The sequence below is a fragment of the Maniola hyperantus genome, chromosome 3 (genome assembly GCF_902806685.2).
Source record: "Maniola hyperantus chromosome 3, iAphHyp1.2, whole genome shotgun sequence".
In the NCBI taxonomy this organism is placed as follows: domain Eukaryota; kingdom Metazoa; phylum Arthropoda; class Insecta; order Lepidoptera; family Nymphalidae; genus Maniola; species Maniola hyperantus.
The window spans coordinates 17,190,312-17,210,201 of record NC_048538.1 but is presented as its reverse complement, the minus strand read 5'-3'; the positions used below and the strand labels follow the sequence as shown (position 1 = coordinate 17,210,201).

Below are 19,890 nucleotides of genomic sequence, written 5' to 3'. Positions count from 1 at the left end.
TAGTTAACAATAAGAATATATAAAATTCTGCATACGAGTTGGACCTCGGCCTCGCCACGCCAACGGTGACCGATAACGGGTATCTACTGCCTGAATATCATCGTCATCTAAAGCCATCGCTGGCCCACTATTGAGGACGGGTCTCCTTTTAGATTGAGAAGGGTTTTGGCCGTAGTCCACCAAGCCAAGTGCGGATTGGAAGACTTCACATGCCTTTGAAAACATTATAGAGAACTCACAAACGGTCAGATTTTCTCACGATTTTTTCCTTCCCCGTTGAAGCAAGTGACCGTTAAAGTAATTACTTAAAATGTACTTAATTCCGAAAACTTTAAGTCACGCACTTTAACTTTTCGGATCATCACGAGATCTAAACCCAGACCCACCCAATAGAAGGCTGAATAGAGACTGAGTCTTAACTAGAAGGCTAGGATTAACTATAGTATCGATTTTACAAAAGCTTTTGACAGTGTAAACCGTAGTTACTTAATGAATAATCTAGCGTAAAAAAAAAACAAGAATTCATGAGATTTTATTACAGGGCAGTCAACGAAATCCGTTGGGTGCCGCACCCATACATGCGTGGGTGATTTCAATGAGGGTGTGCAATGGGTGACCACGGCTACCGCAGACTGCTCCACTCGTTCACCCGTTGCCCTCGACAGATCCCTTCAGTTCTTACCTACACACATCCCAGATCCTGAAACGGTTAGTAAATCTTTGATATTTCTATTTACTAACGATCAGATAATATGAACGCACAAGTGAAGGACTATTCTCAGATTTTTCACAGAACCTCATAGGTACCGGGCAAGGTGTACTCTTTGCGCCGATTTTACTTATATGTTTTAATGAAGTCATACCTATTATAATAATAATATGACCAGATTCCTTCTTTAGGATTACTAATGGATAGAACCTAAATGCAAAATCTCAAGGCCTCCGGTTTGAGCGTACGTCCTTGGCTGTGCTTGATTAGCTAATTTTTTAAAATAAGTTATACATTCTACAGCACGAATCATATAGTTTTGCATGTTTCCAAAAATATCAGACCACGATTTTCTTAGTCTAACATTTTCTTGAAAATTTCAAAAACACTCGCCACCTTACAACAATTTATTCTTGAAATTATTCTATATTGCAATAAATAGTTAACAATAATAATCAATTATAACTATTGCTTAGTTAACATAGAAATCATTGCATGAATTAATAACTAATGACTAACAATATTATAGACACCCGACTCAGATAGCTCTGAAGAAGAACCTTTACTAGAAACTGCAGCAACATCTTCAGCAAAGAAGAAAACGTCGACTACTAGCAGACCTAGTGTTATCCTACCTGATATAACCACACCCGTAATACCGTCTGAAGTATCCACGGTTAATACGCCTCCGGAAGAAGTGTCCACTGTTGATAATACGGAGATATTTGAATCTACTACGGTTTCTATAGAGGATAATAGCACAATAGAGTTTAATACGACTACGATGTCTACGACTACAGCGTTTACGCCAACCACTAGACCGGTAGGTAATTTGCATGTTAAATTACTTAAGTAGCTCATTTTGTGCTTGTATTACAACACATACATCGTTACGTTCATTTTTATGTTTAATACCAAAGTAATTTTGTTAGTATCCATCAAAAAAAAAAAAATTATTCTTACTACAAATAATAATTTGTATGATGGCTGAACTCACGTATTAGTTGGAGTCATCATAATCATCATCATCATCGATATCGATAGACGTCCACTACTGGACATTGGTCTCTTGTAGGGACTTCCACACGCCACGGTCTTGCACCCTCTGATTACAACGGCTCCCTGCGACTCGTCTGATGTCGTCCGTCCACCTAGAGGGGGGTCTTCCAACGCTGCACTTTCCGGTGCGAGATCGCCATTCCAGCACCTTGGGACCTCAACGGCTATCGGGTTTACGATCTATGTGCCCTACCCATTGCCACTTCAACTTCGCAACCCGTTCAGCTATGTCGGTTACTCAAGTTCTCCTATGGATCTCCTCATTTCCGATTTCTCCTCCAAGCATAGCTCTCTCCATCGCCCGCTGAGTGACTCTGAGCTTTCTTATGAGGCCCATTAGTTAGCGACCATGTCTCGGATCCATATGTCATCACTCGCACATGTTCGAAGACTTTGGTCTTCAACCACTGAGCAATTTTGGACAAGAAGACATCTCATTCTTGAGGCTTTCTAAACGCTGTCCACCCGAGTTGGATTCGGCGGCTGACCTCTTTCTCGAAATTGGACCTACCTAATATTATCCTTGTATTAGTTGGAGTATTCCTGACTAGTTTCGAACCCGTCTAGGGTCCTTTTTCAATGGGCCTCCACTCGCTACGCAGCGTCAAGGAGACTGACGTGAGTCGACCGTCATACAATGATAATATTTATAATGTACTTCTATAATGAGTTACAAAATAGTATAAAATAGATCTAGAGACACCTGTTCTTGAGTTTGTTTCAGTCTAATCCAAAAAAAAATGAAAGTCTTCAAAAGACTTTTTCATTTCAGGTGCCTATTCTCATGGCAAGTGTTTGCCATGAGATGGTCATGAATTTGTTCTAATTTTGGAAATTATGGTTTACAGCCAGAAGAGCAGTTGGACCAAGTGCTAAATGACTTGGACAACCTGATCAACAGTTCCGCCCCGATTACAGTAGACGATATTGGCGATGTCTTTAATCAGGTATGTATTCATTATATTCTAGTAATTGCTTATTAACACTTGTTAAATATTCATTATTTTAATAAATTTTAATACGCCATTAAACCAATTTAAAGCATTATTGCAATCGCTGCGTAAGCTGTTCTAAGTAAAATTGGTACTAAATTCCTCCCTTCCTCGGAAAGTTAATTTTTCTCAAACATTTTTAGGGACATTAATATACCTGCCTCAGCAAAATCATAAAATCGGTGGTTAAAATTACCAATTTGTTTTTAAATAGTCAAATCAAATTTATTTGCATCATTGTGAAGCAAGAAGGGCTTTAAAGGGTTATTTTTTTAGGTAGATGAATTATTCGAACATCACGACAGCCTAGAAATCCCTGGTCGTCTTTTACACCTCCTAGATAATTTGGGTTCTGCCATAGAACTGAACGGATCAAGAAGCGTTACTACAGTACGGAACAACATTGCTATGTTGCTAGCCGATGCCGAGCCGAGCCATCCTGTGAGAGGCATGAAGATAGCCGCTAGAGACAACGATGTATTTACTGACGGTGCTTTCGAAATTATCTCAGGTAAAGTTGGCAAAACTGTTGTCCCTCTTAATTGGCCAGAAGCCAAGCTGTATACGGTCTGTATAAAGTATACCTTAGCTAGATTTAAAAAAATCTCATCATACAATCATCACCATTTTTCTTATTGATTTTGACCATTTTCTTATTGACGTTTAAAAGATTATTGTGAACTGAGCTAATAATATAAACCATTGTATCCTTATTTTCGTTTCAGGTGAAGTAAACAGAACAGTCCTCGACTCAGAAAGGAACGAGGTAGTGGTTCACTTGCCACAGTCCGTATCGGACGCGTCCCGTCGCATTAGCTTCGTTGTGTTCAGGAACGATCGAGCCTTCCAAGCGAGCCAAGGATCTTACTCGGTTAACAGTCGCGTACTGAGCATCAAAGTAGAGGATGTCACCAACTTTGAGAATGGGGAGGTAACTAAAGCTTTATTGCATTATCTAATCATACAAATGTTTCAATCGTTTGATGCTAAAATGGAGCATTTAGACAAACAAAAGTAAATATTACCATCGGAGTGTTTAGTCTAATATCCAACAGTTGACATAGTAGAAGAGTTTTTAAGGAGGGAAAAATTGTGGCCAAAACTACCGAAATAGCAAAACTTGTCTAGATATTTCCGACCATTAAAAATTTCGGAAGGTTTTTGGAGTTGAGTTTTGGAACTCTAGAATATTACGCTAATTATCGGAATTCAAAAATGTACTTAATCATCTTTTTTCTGGCATTAGGCAGGCCAATGGGTAGATATATCTTATAATTACTCAAATACCTCCATAATCCAATACGCCCATACAATAACTCTGGGTAACTTTCCCACAGGTAATAGACATCCATTTAAGTCCAACAACAACAGAAACAGACCGCAACGCGACAAGAACATGCGCTTACTGGAAATTCAACGAAGATGGAACTGGCTCCTGGTCTTCCGATGGTTGCACCCTCATCCGTGCAACTGAACCAGGTATGCTGGACACTTGCAGATGCACCCATCTCACGCATTTCGCTGAAGTGCTGTTCCCAAGATCCGTATTTTCCCAAAAGGACGAAGATATCTTGGAACTGCTAACTGTTATTGGATGCTGCTTATCTATGTTTGGACTGATAATGGTTGGAGTTACAGCAGCCTTGTTTAGATCTTGGCGACGTGATTACAGCAACAAGATCTGGCTTCAACTCTGCATATCAATATTCTTACTTGTCCTTAGCTTTTTAATAATAGTTTTTGCTAAATTTGATCAGTACAGCATTGCTTGTATGTTAATAGGTGTTGTCTTACATTATTCAGTTCTATCGTCATTCTGTTGGATGTTAGTAGCGGCAGTATTATCTTATAGAAGATTAGTATTGGTCTTCACAAGAGATGCCTCTCATAAATTGTTGAGAGCATCTGCATTTGCTTGGGGAGTACCTTTGGCTATTATTGGCATTCTTCTTTCAGCGGCTCCGTCTTCTTATGCGGGGCGTTTTGAAGAGAAAATGCCGAGTGGTTCTTTTTGCTATCCTTCTGGACTTGCTATGTGGCTGGCTGTATATGCACCCATAGCATTTATATTACTTGTAAACTGGACACTATTTGCTCTAATAGTCCGTTCCGTGTTTGCATCTAGGGGGATTCAGAGACATGGCGATTCGAACGAAGCTCTTCGTTGTGCTTCCGTTAGTTGTTTATTAGTTTTCCTTTTTGGGCTGCCTTGGATTTTTGGTCTGTTCGCTTTCAACGTTGTCGCTGCGTACTTCTTCACGTTTACTGCGACTTATCAAGGGTTTATGTTGTTTCTTTTCTTTGTCTGTGGAAATAAGAAGACTAGGGATTTGTGGTTGAATAAACTAAAGATCAAGCAGACCCGCAAAGTGCCTGTGACGTCATCCACATACTCCAATAGCCGTACAGGTTGGAGAGGGGCTACATCGCCGTTGTCTGTCGAAGCTAAGGCGTCGAAGCCTAAATCTTTGAACCAAGATGACTCTAGGTTTTCTTGACGAAGGCTTAAATCCAAGCAGCCCAATATAGGTTGATACTTTAACGGGTACTTCTCGAAATTTTTTCTCGACTGCTTAAATAAATGGCACATTCAGAATCACACGCCGTATTAATTGTGGTTAAAGAATTTTATTCTCAAAAGAAATCAGATATACAAATTTCACTTAATGAGAAATTATAGTAACAAAACTTAAACTAATTTTATCTTTCGGCACAGCGCGGTGGCAAGCAACAACACGATCGTAAAAATAGCGGGTAGTATAATGTATGGCAATGCTCATACACTTTGCCGGCAGGGCCGGACTCAGATATTTATAATAACAAAATTTTTCAGTTTCTTTTTGAAAATGTTTATCTTACTAATATTTTTAATTTCTGTAGGTATTTTATTAAACATTTGTGCTCCTTCAAAAGTTATATTCTTTTTACCGTAATTAGTGCGTGAACCTTTTAGAGAGATGTTATCAACGTTACGTAAAAGTCGGCCTCCCAGTTCCCTTTTAGTTTTAAATGATAATTTTGAATGTATTGTCTTTGATATAATTTTTTTAATTAATATGCATGTATTATAGTAATACATTTGTAGGATATTCATTAATTTAGTTTCCGCATAAATAATTTTTGTAGGGGTAAGGAAGTCATAATTATAAAGAATTTTTATTATTTTATTTTGGATTATTTGTAGACAATTTAAATTAGTTTTAGCCGCACTGCCCCAAATTTCTATCAAATAATCAAGATGAGGTTTTACGAGTGAGTTGTAAATGTTTATCCGAACCTTTTGTGGAAGACATCGAACTATACCATATAGCGATCCTAGAAGAGATGACAGTGTTGATTTTACTTTACTTATGTGCGGTTTCCAAGTTAACTGGCTGTCAATCGTTAAACCAAGGTATTTTTCTTCGGTAGATTGTTTAATTTTAAAATTATTTATTGTAAGTGGAATGTGTACCGGGACTTTTTTGTTTTTTGCTTTAAAAATAACATAGCTCGTTTTTGATGTATTGACAGTTAGTAGGTTGTATTGAAACCAGTCATGTAAGGTGTTGAGATCCTCTTGTGCTAATTTTATTAAGTCATCGATTGAGCGTCCATAGTAGAATATACATGTATCGTCAGCATATAGACTTACTTCTCCATGTAAAGATAAATCACTAATATCATTGACATATATTAAAAATAACAGAGGCCCTAGTATAGAGCCCTGAGGAACTCCGCAAGTAATTGGCTGAGCATCACTTTGATAATTGCCAATTTTTACAATTTGGAACCGATTTGTTAGGTAAGACTCAATTGTTTTGTACGCAGAGCCCGTAATTCCTATGTTTACAAGTTTTTTTAATAAGACTGAGTGACTTACGGTGTCAAACGCTTTCTTTAAGTCTATAAATATACCAAGAGCAATATTTTTTGAGTCTATGTTCGATTTAATTTTGGTCACGAGATCTATTGTAGCTGATAAAGTATTTGACTTTGGACGAAATCCGTACTGCCGTTCGAAAATAAAATTTAGTTGGTTAAGGTAAATATCTAGTCTATTATAAATAATCTTCTCAAATATTTTTGAAATTACTGGCAATACTGAAACTGGTCTGTAGTTACTGGGATCCGATTTCTTTCCAGATTTATATATTGGCGTAACTTTTGCTATTTTGTGCTCATCTGGGAATTGGCCTTTGTCTAAATAATGGTTAATGCAATTTACAAGAGACGGGCACAGGTAATCTTTTATACATTTAATAGTTTTTGTGCTGATTCTGTCTATACCTGAACTGCAATTTGAATCAAGATTATTTACTATTTGAATTACTTCTTCTGCGGTACAGGGTGTAAATTTAGGTAACTTTTGCGAAAATTTATCTCGATTTGCAGTACATGTATTAATGTGATATTTTAATGGAATTTGTTTAGCTAATTGCGGACCAATTTCAACAAAAAAATTGTTAAAATATTTACATATTTCATTACCGTTCGTTATTATACCGGATTCAGTCATAAGCTTTGGAGGAGCACATTCTGTTTTGATTTTATTATTAGATAGAGTATTGATAAGATTCCATGTCCTTTTACGATCGGTTTTACATTTGTCAAATAAATTAAGATAATATTTCTTCTTAGTCTTAGCAATTAATCCAAAAGTTTCATTCCTTTCTTTCTTGAAGTTCGATAGAATATCTGTATTATTAGGGTTTTTCTTTGTTTTTCTCCAAATTTCATTTCTCTTATTTATTTTATTGATTACATCTTTATTTATCCAATCCTGTTGCGGTAGATTAAGTATTTTTGTTTTCTGTATTGAGCTTTTCTTTACTAAATCTTTAATTGTATTTTCCAGTAAACTGTAATCGTAATTATCAAATGTGACTTCTTTCGAATAAGTTCGCAGGTTTTCATAGTTGATAGTTTCATAGTTGACTTTTCGATGTGATTCTGGTTTGTAATTTTTAATACCAAGTACAAGTTGTTGATGATCTGAAATTGAAGAGTCCAGTAATGCTACGTGGTAGTTTATATCTTTTAGGTTTGTAATGATATGGTCTAAAATACTATTTGTAGTAGCCGTGGTGCGTGTAGAATACTCTGGCGATATATTGTTTATAATTTTGTATCCATTTTCTTCTATCATTTCTTTATACTTTTGTATGTTTCCATCATTAGCTAGAAGGTTAATATTGAAATCACCAAATATTATGGCTCGCTATGGTATACTATGGCTAATTTCTAGGGCAATTTATACTTAAGTAGATTCTTATGACATAGAAATGTATACGGTGTGAGATATAAGATGTGCATTAAACTTTATGTTTGTTATAATAATAAAATTGTAATATAGTTTGGCCGTATTGCTACTCTTTCTAGTAAGGCGTTAAATTCTGTGTTCATTATTTGCTGTACCATTTAATATTATGTTAAATAGTTTTACTTAATATTTTTTGTTATTGTAATCCATTTGTTATAGGATTGTAACGAAGGATTTATTTAAAAAAATATACTGAGTATTTCTTTGATTTTCGTTGCATTAACTTTGAATGATTTTTTTTCAAAGTTGTCTAGTTTGGATTGGCATATAAGTATTCTTAATTAGTATTATTAAACGAGGCTATGAATGTATATTTAAAATTCTTACAGCCGCACTCAGAGTCGCTAATCGTTACTTAAGATTGAGTTAAAACGAGACAGATTTATGTGATAGATATAGAGCTCTGTCTCGTTTTAACTAAACTTAGCAACGATTAAGCAACTCTGAGTGCGACAGTTAGAGTAGAACCTTGATGTAAGCGTCAGTTAAATTATCTCTTACACTGTAGTCATGAAAAATACTATCACCTTACGCTTCTTTAAACGTGGGACCCGTGGCCCACGAAATTTTAAAATGGAAGTAAAATTTGAAATATCTTTGTTTTAATTATTTATTATTAGGTATTACCTATTAATGTAAAGTTTTAGAGTTTAGTTTCTCGTTGTCGTCAACCGATAGACGTCCACAGCTGGACATAGGCTTCTAGTAGGGACTTCCACACGCCGCCGCCGCAATCCAGCGGATCCATGTGGCTTGCTTGATTCCGTCTGTCCAGTGTCCACCTCTGTGTGCACTTTTCAAAGGCCTGGGCACATAGTTCGGAGAACCGATAGGCGTTAGGGTTCCAAGGTGCTGGTATGGCAACCTCGCACTGGAAAGCGCATTGGCAGACCCCCCACTAAGTGGCGTGCAGCTCATAGAGGCATAAACGCACTGCTTACCCGCGTTGTAAAAAATCAATGCTTATTTTTCATTAAAACCTGCCGGAAAATAAGTTCATACCTAAATGCATACCCTGGCTTGAAATCCTGTGCACGCCACTGCCCCCACTAAGCTACCAAACATGAGATGGGAAGTTATAAAAAAATTAACTTACATTTTTAATAAATGTATTTTGCATTAGCTAAATTGCTATGATTTAACTCGATTTTTAAAAGTGTCAGTTTCTCGAAAAGCCCTAAAATTATTTATGGCAAGGAATAGTTCGCAACAAGTCGAAATGGCCATGGGGGTGGCAACACCCTGCCCACCCGCACAGTCCCCGCGCTAACCCGGTGCGGGATAGCGCAGGTAACGTGCGGGTGTGCGGGGCGTCCCCCGTATCATAATCTGATTGCCATCTCGACCTGTCGCGTACTCTACCTGTTCTGTTCAAAATGTTTTTTGGCAGCTTTTTAAGCTGTAGACAAATAGGTCGTAAAATTATTAGAAAGAAAATTTAATAATATTATCTAAAATAGTCATTAAGATAGATCTTAATTTATTTATGTAAATAGCTTAGCGATGAATTAATTTTGATGTACAGAACAAATATTATTACCTACGTTAAGTAATCAAGACGTTAATGTGGCATTTATTATAAATTTGAAAATAAATTGAAAGTTATTTATTACCTACTCCTTAGTTTCATTTACCTACAACCCTTTAGCAAATTACATTTCGAAGTAAGTCACAAAACAAGTCAATTCCAAATCGTTGAATAGTCATTAATTTCCAACATTTGATCTTATGGATTAAGTCCACCACTTTTTGAAATATTGAGACGTTATTACTAGAAAGAGTAGGGTAGTATCTGTCTGTCTTTCAATTGTTCTGGCCCATCTGCTTAACTTACTTTGAAGGGTAGATACAGACTGATTGGGTGGTGAGTTCACAATAAAAAAATGCTGATATCTTGAAGTTTGAGTTAGATTTTAATTGGTTGAAGTTAAGGTTTTACATAATGATATTAATTTATACAATTTCTAACAAAGGCAGCCATGATCAAAGACAAAAAGAGAAAAGAAAAATTTGGTACCATTGACAATAGATAGGGGGTTTTTTTTATTATTATTGTTGAACTCTGGGTTCTTGTACATTAAGTATTCCGTAAACACAGACTACAGAGACAGATTGCATCCCAGAGACGGCTTTTTACTTAAAATCACCTGTGGCGCTTTTTTTTTTTTTTTTTTTTTGTTATAATCGTTATATCTGAAGCTTCAATAGTTCCTAAAAAACCGAAAATCGGGCTTACGGGCTCTTAAATCCACGCGGAGCGACGTCGCATCACCTAGTTTATAATATTCATCATAATAATATACTTAATCTACATTGTTGCTTAACATTTAACACTCGAGTAGTTATTTAGAACTTTAGCTATATTTAATTAATAAAAGCATAAAAGAGGCTTTATTAGCAGATACCGTCAATTAATAGCCCGTCGCTATAGCAACGCCCCACTGCGACGCACGCTACATCACCTCGATGTTTACGTTGTCAAGGCATTTTCAATCTGAAAATCTAGCCATTCGCTCGTTGACAGGCAATTTTTCAAGTTAAAAGTAGCAAAAAGCGAAAAAAAAATGTTCTGGGGCATAAGTCCAGCCCTTGATCTTCAAAAAGAATATTTAAAACATGGTGATAAAAGTGCGTACGAGCTGAATTTTCTGATCATAGGCGGTTGTGATGCGAGACATATCCTCAAAACTTTGGCCCAAGCGTACCGACATACAAGACGGTATATGAATATATTCGTAATAGATGGCTGCCCAGAAATCATAGCTCGACAGATCCTTCTCCTGTCTATGGCCTTGGAGAAAACGAATCGAAGCGGTCTTCTAGAGAAAACGAGACGGTTCCTCGAAATCTACGGAAATATGCTCCTGCGACCTCCAACTTCAAGGTATCTTATTGCAAAAGCGCGTCAGTTAGTTGGAATGATTACAAACCCTGAATACATGAGCTGTCTCCTACCTTGTGTGTCAGTGGACCAAATGAAGTACCGGGAAAGGGATTACATGGAGAACCTTTTTAATTTCTGGACGACTGGGAACACAAACCAGTTTAATGCATGCGAGCTATGGGACCATAGAGTTCGATTGAGCCTCGGGCTTAGATACGATAATAGAGTTGGAGTATTTGACTGGGATTATCATATGCGCATGAAAGAAGTAGCCAGCCAGATATGCTTTCAAGAGTACAAGCATTTTAGAGAACATGGAATAGCTTTTACTTGGTTGGAAACGGAGGTTTGTCGGCCGAACGTTTCGTTGGCTGCTGGAGTTTATAAGTGTGGGGATAGATATCTTCATCGTGGATATCTTGGTGATTTAGTCACTTCTCCATACATCGCTTACGGACTCGATTGTGAAGATGAGGATATGCTCAAGTCCACTCAAGGAGTTAATTACAAAAGATCGACTGATATATCAGAGCGTAATGTGATGAGAATGCTCTATGAACTCGAAACGCGCAAGCCGTTTGAGCCTAGCGTATTGAATTTGGATACCCAACATAATTTGGGTATGACAGTTTTATGCGAGCTCGATGCAAAGATTTCTGAAAATGGACCTGAAGCTCCGGTACTTTTGCGTGAAGATAGGGATACGTATATAGACGTCGACTTTGGGAAAGTCCATTTCTTATCACTTTCTGCTTTAGATCATTATCCGCATAAGCCTCAATTTCAGGGGCTGTTCCACGGAGTTTTCGTCGGACATAATGTGCTTCCTCGAGTTAAGCCCAGTGTATGGTCGATGGCTAGAGATGATGCAGTTGTTATAATGGAGTCGCGGAAATATATGGTAGAGTTAAAAAGAGATGATGTAAAGGCGTATGGTGATCAGATCCAGCAAGCGGCGACAACAGCGCAATGCGAGAAGGTTGGCTCTTTCGATCCCGAAAAAGATGACTTTGCGAAGTTTCTGATTAGAAGGAAGAGTGAGAGTACTGACCCATTTACGTAAAGTAAAAAACATAATTACGTTGATTCGTGTTTCATTAAAATACCTTGTACCTTGTTACCTGAATTGAAGACTGGTGATGTTTAAGGTTGAAGTGTGTTCTCCTTACGACTTGATAGTGAAATGAAATGAAATGATTTGAAATGAAATGATGAAATGAAATGATGTTACATACTTTTATCACAAACAAAATAAGTAATCAGTTTTTATTTTTAAGTGTCTCCTTGATACTTCATAATAAAATTATATGTTATGAATTATTTCCATTTGATATTCGTCTTTTTTGCAACCATTAGGCACGGCTGCAGTTATTCAGGTTAGGTAATATTAATAAACTAGCTTATGCTCGCGACTTCGTCCGCGTGGACTACACAAATTTCAAACCCCTATTTTACCCCCTTAGGAGTTGAATTTTCAAAAATCCTTTCTTAGCGGACGCCTACGTCATAATAGCTATCTGCATGCCAAATTTCAGCCCGATCCGTCCAGTAGTTTGAGCTGTGCGTTGATAGATCAGTCAGTCAGTCAGTCAGTCAGTCAGTCAGTCAGTCAGTCAGTCACCTTTTCCTTTTATATATTTAGATACCTACAATCTGGTTCCAGTTCTGTCTTTCTCTAGTCGGTCCCTTACGCCTGAGGACCGTGAATCATCTCCCTGGTGAACCAACATTTTGCGGTAAATATGTCCTTCCATCGGGTCGTTTTATAACGATTACATAATATATGAACCATATTATCTAAATATATAAAATGAAAAGGTGACTAACGGACTGACTGACTGACTGGTCTCAACGTACAGCTCAAACTACTTGACGGATCGGGCTGAAATTTGCCATTGCCATGCAAATAGCACAGACGTAGGCATCTGCTAAGAAAGGATTTTTGAAAATTTTCCCCCTAAGGGGTGAAATAGGGGGTTAAATTTTGTGTAGTCCACGAAGACGAAGTCGCGAACATAACCTAGTGCTGTATAAAATTTTGTAATTGGACTATCTAGTCCAATTACAAACGTGTCAAAGAAAGCTAAAAAGGGGGTTATTTCAAATGAAACATTCAGAAAAATTTGTGTTCATCTATTTTCTTTCATTAATAATATGTTACATTCATTTAGTAAATAATATAGCAAATATATTTACAAGGACAAAATCAAACTGAAAATGTTCAACGTATATAACGTTTCACTTTTTGTTCTTTTTCGTTCAAATTCGTATAATATTATATCACTTAACGCTAACTTTTCTCTAAATCAGTAGGTCGATGGTGATGGTGGTTGCAAATTATCCTAATTTTACCTATTTAGATGTAACTTCATTATTATTGTTTGTTTTTAACTATACGAAAAACGAAAAGGTAAAGGTGTATTTTTCAAATTATTTTGTGTGAGGCCTAAACAAATTAATCACGTAGGCCGGCGACGTTGAGAGCATGACAGGCAAGTAAACTACGTAAGTAAACATTTTGCAAGTAAACTATTCTCGAATGGACTTTAGTTAGTATTGAGTGAGTTATTTGACGATTTAAAAATAAGTAGAGTCCAAGAGCAGAATGGAGTGAGAACAAGAGGAGAAGTTCGAATGAGTTCTAAATGCATTTTGTGTAGCTAGCTATAATTTGTAACGTCTAAATTTTCTTTCATATTAGGTTTAGGTTTAAAGACGTTTATTCTCATAAAGACAAAGTCACTAAGGTACATGAGAACTTAATTCTAAGAATAAAGTTTACAAAATATTCGCCATTTAGGTACTCATTCAATGCATTTGTCGAAGTGATTCGCATTACTCATAATGTGAGCAGCTAATTCAGTTTTAAATGTATTGAATGAGTGTACATTTTTTGTGTGTGCAGGTATTTGGTTATAAAGTTTAGCTCCTTCATAGGTAAGGGTTTTTCTGCTGTTGACTGCAGCATCAGTTCTAATTAATTGAGTGATAGATAAGGTATCTTTGGCAATGAGGATTTAATATCGAGTTTAAATACGTAAGTATATTATGCAAGTTTTTGTTTCAATGTTGCAGTGTTTGACGACTTCCCTGGTGCGCTGTGGACTTATTTTTTGGAGGACCCTGATTCGAACCCCAACAGGACCAATTTTGGAATTAATAAATCTCTAAAGACTTAATTTAGGTTTGGAAAAGTTAGGCTAGGAAATGTGTGGGAACTCCCTTCTAGTTTACTTTTCTGCCCAGTACCTATAACTTGAAGCAAGAGTGAACCTTCTAGGTTAGCATGCTTCAAGGTAAGAGCTTTATCTTTTTACTAGGCAGAAGCTTAGTCATCAAGTGCAAACCTATCGAAAGCAAAAATATGTCTGTGTTACATTTTCACGGCCCATCCACTTAACCGATTTTGGCGCAATTTGGTACAGTGATAGCTTTTTATTCTGGAAAGTCAAAAAATTCCAACGGGATTTTACAAAACCTACGTAAACCAAGTAGCGGGATAAATTAACCCGTATATTAATTAGTATGTATTGTGATCTATGTGAAGGGTGAAGACTATACAATATAATAGATATTATGTGGAGACATAATTAACGTAACGTTTGACTAATTTTTTAGGTGATATAAAAATTATGATAATTCGCAAGTGACCAGAGCACCACCGTGAGCAATGGCCGAGTACGGCGCCGTCAATTGACGAATTAGGCCTGCGCGTCACACGGCTGTGCGGCGAACAAGTTCTCATATTGGCAGATATACTATCATGTCATTGGCATAACCAGCAGGGTGATTCGCTAACTCAGGTTTTAACACTGAATAATAGCACTGAATAATAGCATTTTTTAATCCGTTGAAAGTTTTCTACGAAAAAATATTTTAATATCACCCAGTGAAGCAGCAATGTAGAATTAACCAACCTCGGTGAGTAAGAGAATCACCTAGCTGGTAGACAATAGAAAGTGTCCTTAAAGAAATGTGTGTGTGTGTGAGTGTGTTTGTGTGTGCGTGTGCGTGTGTATGCGCGTGTGGGTTCATCGTTTCTCCGTGTAATTGCTATTAATTACAATTTTAATAAAACATGAAGTTTGTTTTGCTTCTTTCGAATATAATACATGATATTATAAAAAAACTATATATAGTATATACATACAGAAAAAACTTATCACTAAATTAAAACACAATAATATCAAAAAAATGATATTATTGTCATGATAAATAATATGATAAGCTAGGTACGTTAAGTCGTGACAAATTCAATATGGCGGATATGACAAATAAAATGTTCAGATAAATCTTTCGAGTTTTGTATCAAATGGAAGATTTTAGGTCCGTAGATATTTAGGTATTTAAGTAAATATGAACCGTTCGCCCGTAGTTGTATTATTTTTTGAACTTTATGTAACTTTTGAAAAGAAACACACGCACACACACATTCAACAAATTCATGCTAAGTAATTTAATTTTTTGTAATTTTATGAAAATATAAGTTTGTCACGGATGAGAAAAACCCAAGATACAGGTACAGGGACACTATAATTGTGAAATGACCTATTTTTAACATTAATAAATCATTTTAATTTTTCATAATGTTTGTTTGGTTACATAATTACGTCTTTGTTCACCACACACCAGTGTTCAGATATGCAACGCGCGCGCACGCGACGCCTCCTGGGGTTGACACTTGCTCTGTACACAGGCTACATCGTAGACGGAGATACGTAGACCCTTGGACGATCTAACCTAGGTTAGATCGTCCAAGCGTAGACCTAATCAAGACACATGCCAGTGTGCCCGCCAAGTTCTAATAACACAATTTTTTTTGAGGAAATTTCGAAAACGGTTATCGAGTCAACCGGGGACCCGAGAGCTGGCAGCTACCTTGGTCAAAGAATTAGTTTGGCCATCCAAAGGGGTAATGCTGCCAGCATCTTGGGTACAATGCCTCGCTGCGGTGGTCTCGATGAGGTTTTAGATTTAATTTAATTTATTTTAGTTTTAATTTAATGTTGTTTTTTTTTTAGATTTAAGTTTGTAACTATACTAAAATACCGATAAATAAAAATGACAATATGTCATTCATAATATAGGTGTGGTACAGGTATTTATAGATATTATATTATAAATATTTTTTAATAAAATTTATTTTACTTGTTCAGAGATTGACTTCGGAGCCAACGAGAGTAATTTTGTGCGACATTACGCACTGAGCTGCTCTAGTATAAAATAGTCATAACGAGTTTACTTTGTATTGCCTGTCAGGTAGATTTTTACTGCTCATAGCGCATTATGCTACGTCACAGTTCATAACAACTGTCATGAACTGTGACGTAGTATAACGCTAATGTGACGTAATAAGTTAAAAGTTTCCAAACTAGAACAGGTTTGATGCAGGTAGCCTATTTTTCTTAGATTTTACGTCACCAAAGCCCAATATTTAACATACTATCGTCGATTCAGAATCAAAACGTTTTTTTCTCGAGTTTCCTCGCTCTAGTTCACTCTGATTGCGTTCAAAATAAGATTCCATCATACTGTGACTCCATAGCTGGAAATACCTACATTTTGATTCAATGCATATTGTATTTTTAAGTGATTTTCAATAGATTTTGTATTAGGCATTAAAAATTAGTAAAACAAAATGGTAATATTGGTATCAAAGTAGGTATTTTAATTGCAAATCGTAATTTTCATGTGACAGTTGAAAGATAGATCATTGGCTTTCTTATTTTTACTTTGCTTTTATATTATGTTTCGGGTGTAGTGTATCCACAGTATAGTAGATTCAGTAAGGCCATAGAGTTTCACTTCATTTGCGTTTCACAGTATAGTTTTTCGTTTTCATTGTATCTGTCTACAAGTTACTCCGTCTACGAAGTAGGTATACTGATTGATACAGGCTGTAGCACGGTGCGAAGGACAAAGGCTTACGACAGTGCAGTCCGCGTAAAGTTTACATACATTGTTTATTTCATTATTCCTTTTTCACCACACAATTTGCATTTTCAAGCAAAATGCAAAGGAAACACACTTAAAATCTACGCTTTCAATACTCTCATTCTTTAATAGACAGATGGCAGTATAAACGTTCCATTTTTACACATATTATCACATATCATAAAATAGTGCATGTGTGAACTATATTATTATTATTTAATGTGCGTTGATGTAGTCACTATTTACATCCATTGTCAAACTACATAATTTTCTTTAAAGCAATACTGTTTTTGTGTACGATAAAATCATTAAACGTCCTTATACACTATACACTAGACTAACCTCGAACATTGTTAAATCTACAAATTGTTACATAAATTTTACAAGTCTACTTGTAATATTGGTTTATATGGTATATGGTAGCCTGTGGCCTGCGCCTCCGCGCTTCGATCGCGAGTGTCTCACCCAGTTACAGAGTAAATATTCGTGGCTACCCTGTACGCGTTATTAGATACCTATCTTATTGTTAGTATATTATAACGTTTAACTAAGAGATTAATATTAAACGGGGCCATGAGGCCGAACATTTCCGTGCGATAGCGATCGACATCGGCGAAGCGGCATTGCCGTACAAAACGAAAAATAGCTCTCACAGCTCACAGAGTAATAAATCGTTAAAATTTTCACCAGTATAACAATTTTTAAAAAAATGATGATTATGAACAATTTCGCTGCACCAACGTCGATCAACTTGGGCTAAACGAATTAATTGTTTACTATTAAATATTACCATAACTTTAAATTCCTACTAGTAATGCGTGGCATCGCCACCTAGCCTAGCGTAATTCGAATGAAACGATAACATCCTAAATTGTCAATAAAATAAACGGAAACTGTAACATACTAGGACACTTCGCAATGCAATGCGATGCTTAATTTATTATAATATCGAGTGATATCTTATTTTCAATTTTATTTACTATGTGGGTATATTTCGTCGATTGGACATATCAATCGATAACATTTATACGTTTTTACATCAATAGTAAGTATACCTAGACATCTAAGCTATCTCGTCTCTAAGTTATCGCATCCACCGCATTGCATTGAGCGTCCCTATTTCAACATACTCATACATCTTTCACGTCAGCGTAAATTCGTTTCAATATAATAATATCAATATACATATATATATCTGATAAAATTCGAAATAACTTATAATATTCACATTAAGATTACTATTTTAGAATATGTTTACTTTATGATTCTAGATACAAAAACATTATTTGAGTACGGTTCGAGATCTCAGCGTGACAGATCGACGAAAAATCAATTTCCTAAAACATTTTCACTAAAACATTGAGTAAGTAGATCGTTTGGTGTTATCATTACTGTAGGGTTAATACAAGATTTTTCATCTTACTAACATTGATAGAATAATTCGAGCGTCAATACACACTGGCGATAATGTAGAATGGACCGTAATGACTTTGTTTTAAAGCGCAAGTTCGTTCATACATGTACAGCCAGCGCTCCAAGCGGATACCTTGCAAAGTTAAAATCAGTGGTACTGAAGTTTAGACTCAAAATCAAGGAAGTTTTGGTCCATTTTAATCTGTCATTATAGTGTTTCCACATTTGAATTCTATCAACGTTTGGTGAGCTGTAAAATTTCATAGTCCCATACTGTTCTCTCTCGAAGTCGCGTGTAGCGTGAAGTCGGGCGTATGTTCGGAGAGGTGAAACAGTGCGATGAAGTGTCTCTCCGAGGACGGTTCAGCCCGCCTTCGCTCCACCTGCCCCCCCCCCCCAGGCACGCGGCGACGGAACGGGGATCAGTGTTGCCAACTTAACACTTCATTTAGTATGCTTTTGATATTTCAGTGCTTAGATTTCAATTTTGGTTCCTGTTGCGTAATCTAATGTGTTTTTAAGAATGCCTTCTGCCCAAAAAAGCTAGCACTAATCATAATACACATTTGGATTAATTATTATCGTACATCCTTATGATAAAAAATATGACACGGGCTGGCAACTCTGCTTGTCCTGTCACTATCATTGTCAGGTGTACGTGAGAGCATGCGATTATGCGATATTTTGCACGTAGGTATGCGATTTTGATGGAGAAGCAGAGGTAGGAGTTCGAGTTTTAAAAGTGAAAAAAAAATCATATTGGCTATTTTAAATGCCTCCAAATACATTTTTGTTACGCCAAATAATTTTATTTAACTAATGGTTTAGAGTTTTTTCACTAAATATTTAGAACTATTTGGTGCATTTTGAAGTTTTTATGAAGGCCGGTTTAGTGCATTTTCTAGGAAAGCAGTTGGCAACACTGAGGGGACACTGAGCTTCGGATCCGGTGACGTCGCCGAGCTCGCTCCGAGCGGGACATTAAAGCTTCGACGAATTATATTGTTATTATTTTCAATTTGTTAAACGCCTATCTAAATCGTTAGCTACTCGCGCGAAGTCCGGGAGCTCGACGCGAAGGACCTCGGCACCGCACACACTTACATCTATACATACATATTATAACGATGACAACGTTACGTCGACACTAACATACAGTTATACAAGCCGGTCCGCCGCCGGCCGCCGAACAAAGATAAGAGTTATAAAGCGTATTGATTCAAAACGAACGTAAACATTTCAACACAAATAGGGACCGGCAGCGGCGCGGCGCACTCTCCAATTAACGCTATTAATATACAGAATATTTTTTTCAGTCATATCGTTAAATATAATGTGCAGTTCGATTATTTACATTCGCTAACGGATACGTGTTCACATGTCGCTACGTGGCTGCACGGTAGGGCGGACGCGCGGCGTCAGTGGGTGTACTCGGGGAAGGAGGCCGCGCGGTCGCCGGCGACGCTGCTGTCGCCGGGCGAGCGCGGGGAGCGCGGGGAGGGCGGCGAGGGGAGGTAGTCGCGGCCCGCCGGCAGCGCCTCTTCACTCGCCCACCGGGCTAACTGTTGTTGAGCTTGAATAAATTCATCACTAGAAA

General features: G+C 36.9%; 3 protein-coding genes across 19 annotated transcripts in view; 2 read left to right on the top strand and 1 right to left on the bottom strand.

The window, feature by feature from the left end:
* The window catches only part of LOC117996735 (adhesion G-protein coupled receptor G2-like), a 40,439-nt gene extending 35,071 nt beyond the window's left edge, over positions 1 to 5,368 (top strand). Inside the window, exons 6-11 of one of the 2 annotated variants that reach the window (XM_034984886.2) lie at positions 542 to 708; positions 1,239 to 1,532; positions 2,617 to 2,715; positions 3,037 to 3,271; positions 3,486 to 3,691; positions 4,098 to 5,368. In XM_034984886.2, coding sequence (XP_034840777.1) covers positions 542 to 708; positions 1,239 to 1,532; positions 2,617 to 2,715; positions 3,037 to 3,271; positions 3,486 to 3,691; positions 4,098 to 5,258 — 2,162 coding nt within the window. In that variant the 3' untranslated portion in view covers positions 5,259 to 5,368. The remainder of the gene's footprint in view (positions 1 to 541; positions 709 to 1,238; positions 1,533 to 2,616; positions 2,716 to 3,036; positions 3,272 to 3,485; positions 3,692 to 4,097) is intronic. The other variant, XM_069509495.1, reaches the window with a different exon arrangement.
* Positions 5,369 to 10,584: 5,216 nt separating this feature from the next.
* Positions 10,585 to 12,053, top strand: Dnaaf3 (Dynein axonemal assembly factor 3). The gene has a single exon (XM_034984312.2). It carries the CDS (start codon positions 10,627 to 10,629, stop codon positions 12,007 to 12,009), a length of 1,383 nt encoding a protein of 460 aa, XP_034840203.1. The 5' UTR covers positions 10,585 to 10,626; the 3' UTR covers positions 12,010 to 12,053.
* Positions 12,054 to 13,064: 1,011 nt separating this feature from the next.
* The window catches only part of mmd (disintegrin and metalloproteinase domain-containing protein mind-meld), a 642,845-nt gene continuing 636,019 nt past the window's right edge, over positions 13,065 to 19,890 (bottom strand). For 14 of the 16 annotated variants that reach the window (XM_069509480.1, XM_069509485.1, XM_069509490.1 and 11 more), the window contains one exon: positions 13,065 to 19,883. In XM_069509480.1, the coding sequence (XP_069365581.1) occupies positions 19,712 to 19,883 (172 nt within the window). In that variant the 3' untranslated portion in view covers positions 13,065 to 19,711. The remainder of the gene's footprint in view (positions 19,884 to 19,890) is intronic. The other 2 variants (XM_069509491.1, XM_069509494.1) reach the window with 2 other exon arrangements.

Coding starts and splice junctions, on each gene's coding strand:
- Dnaaf3 (XM_034984312.2), top strand. CDS start 10,627: ATGTTCTGGGGCATAAGTCCAGCCCTTGATCTTCAAAAAGAATATTTA.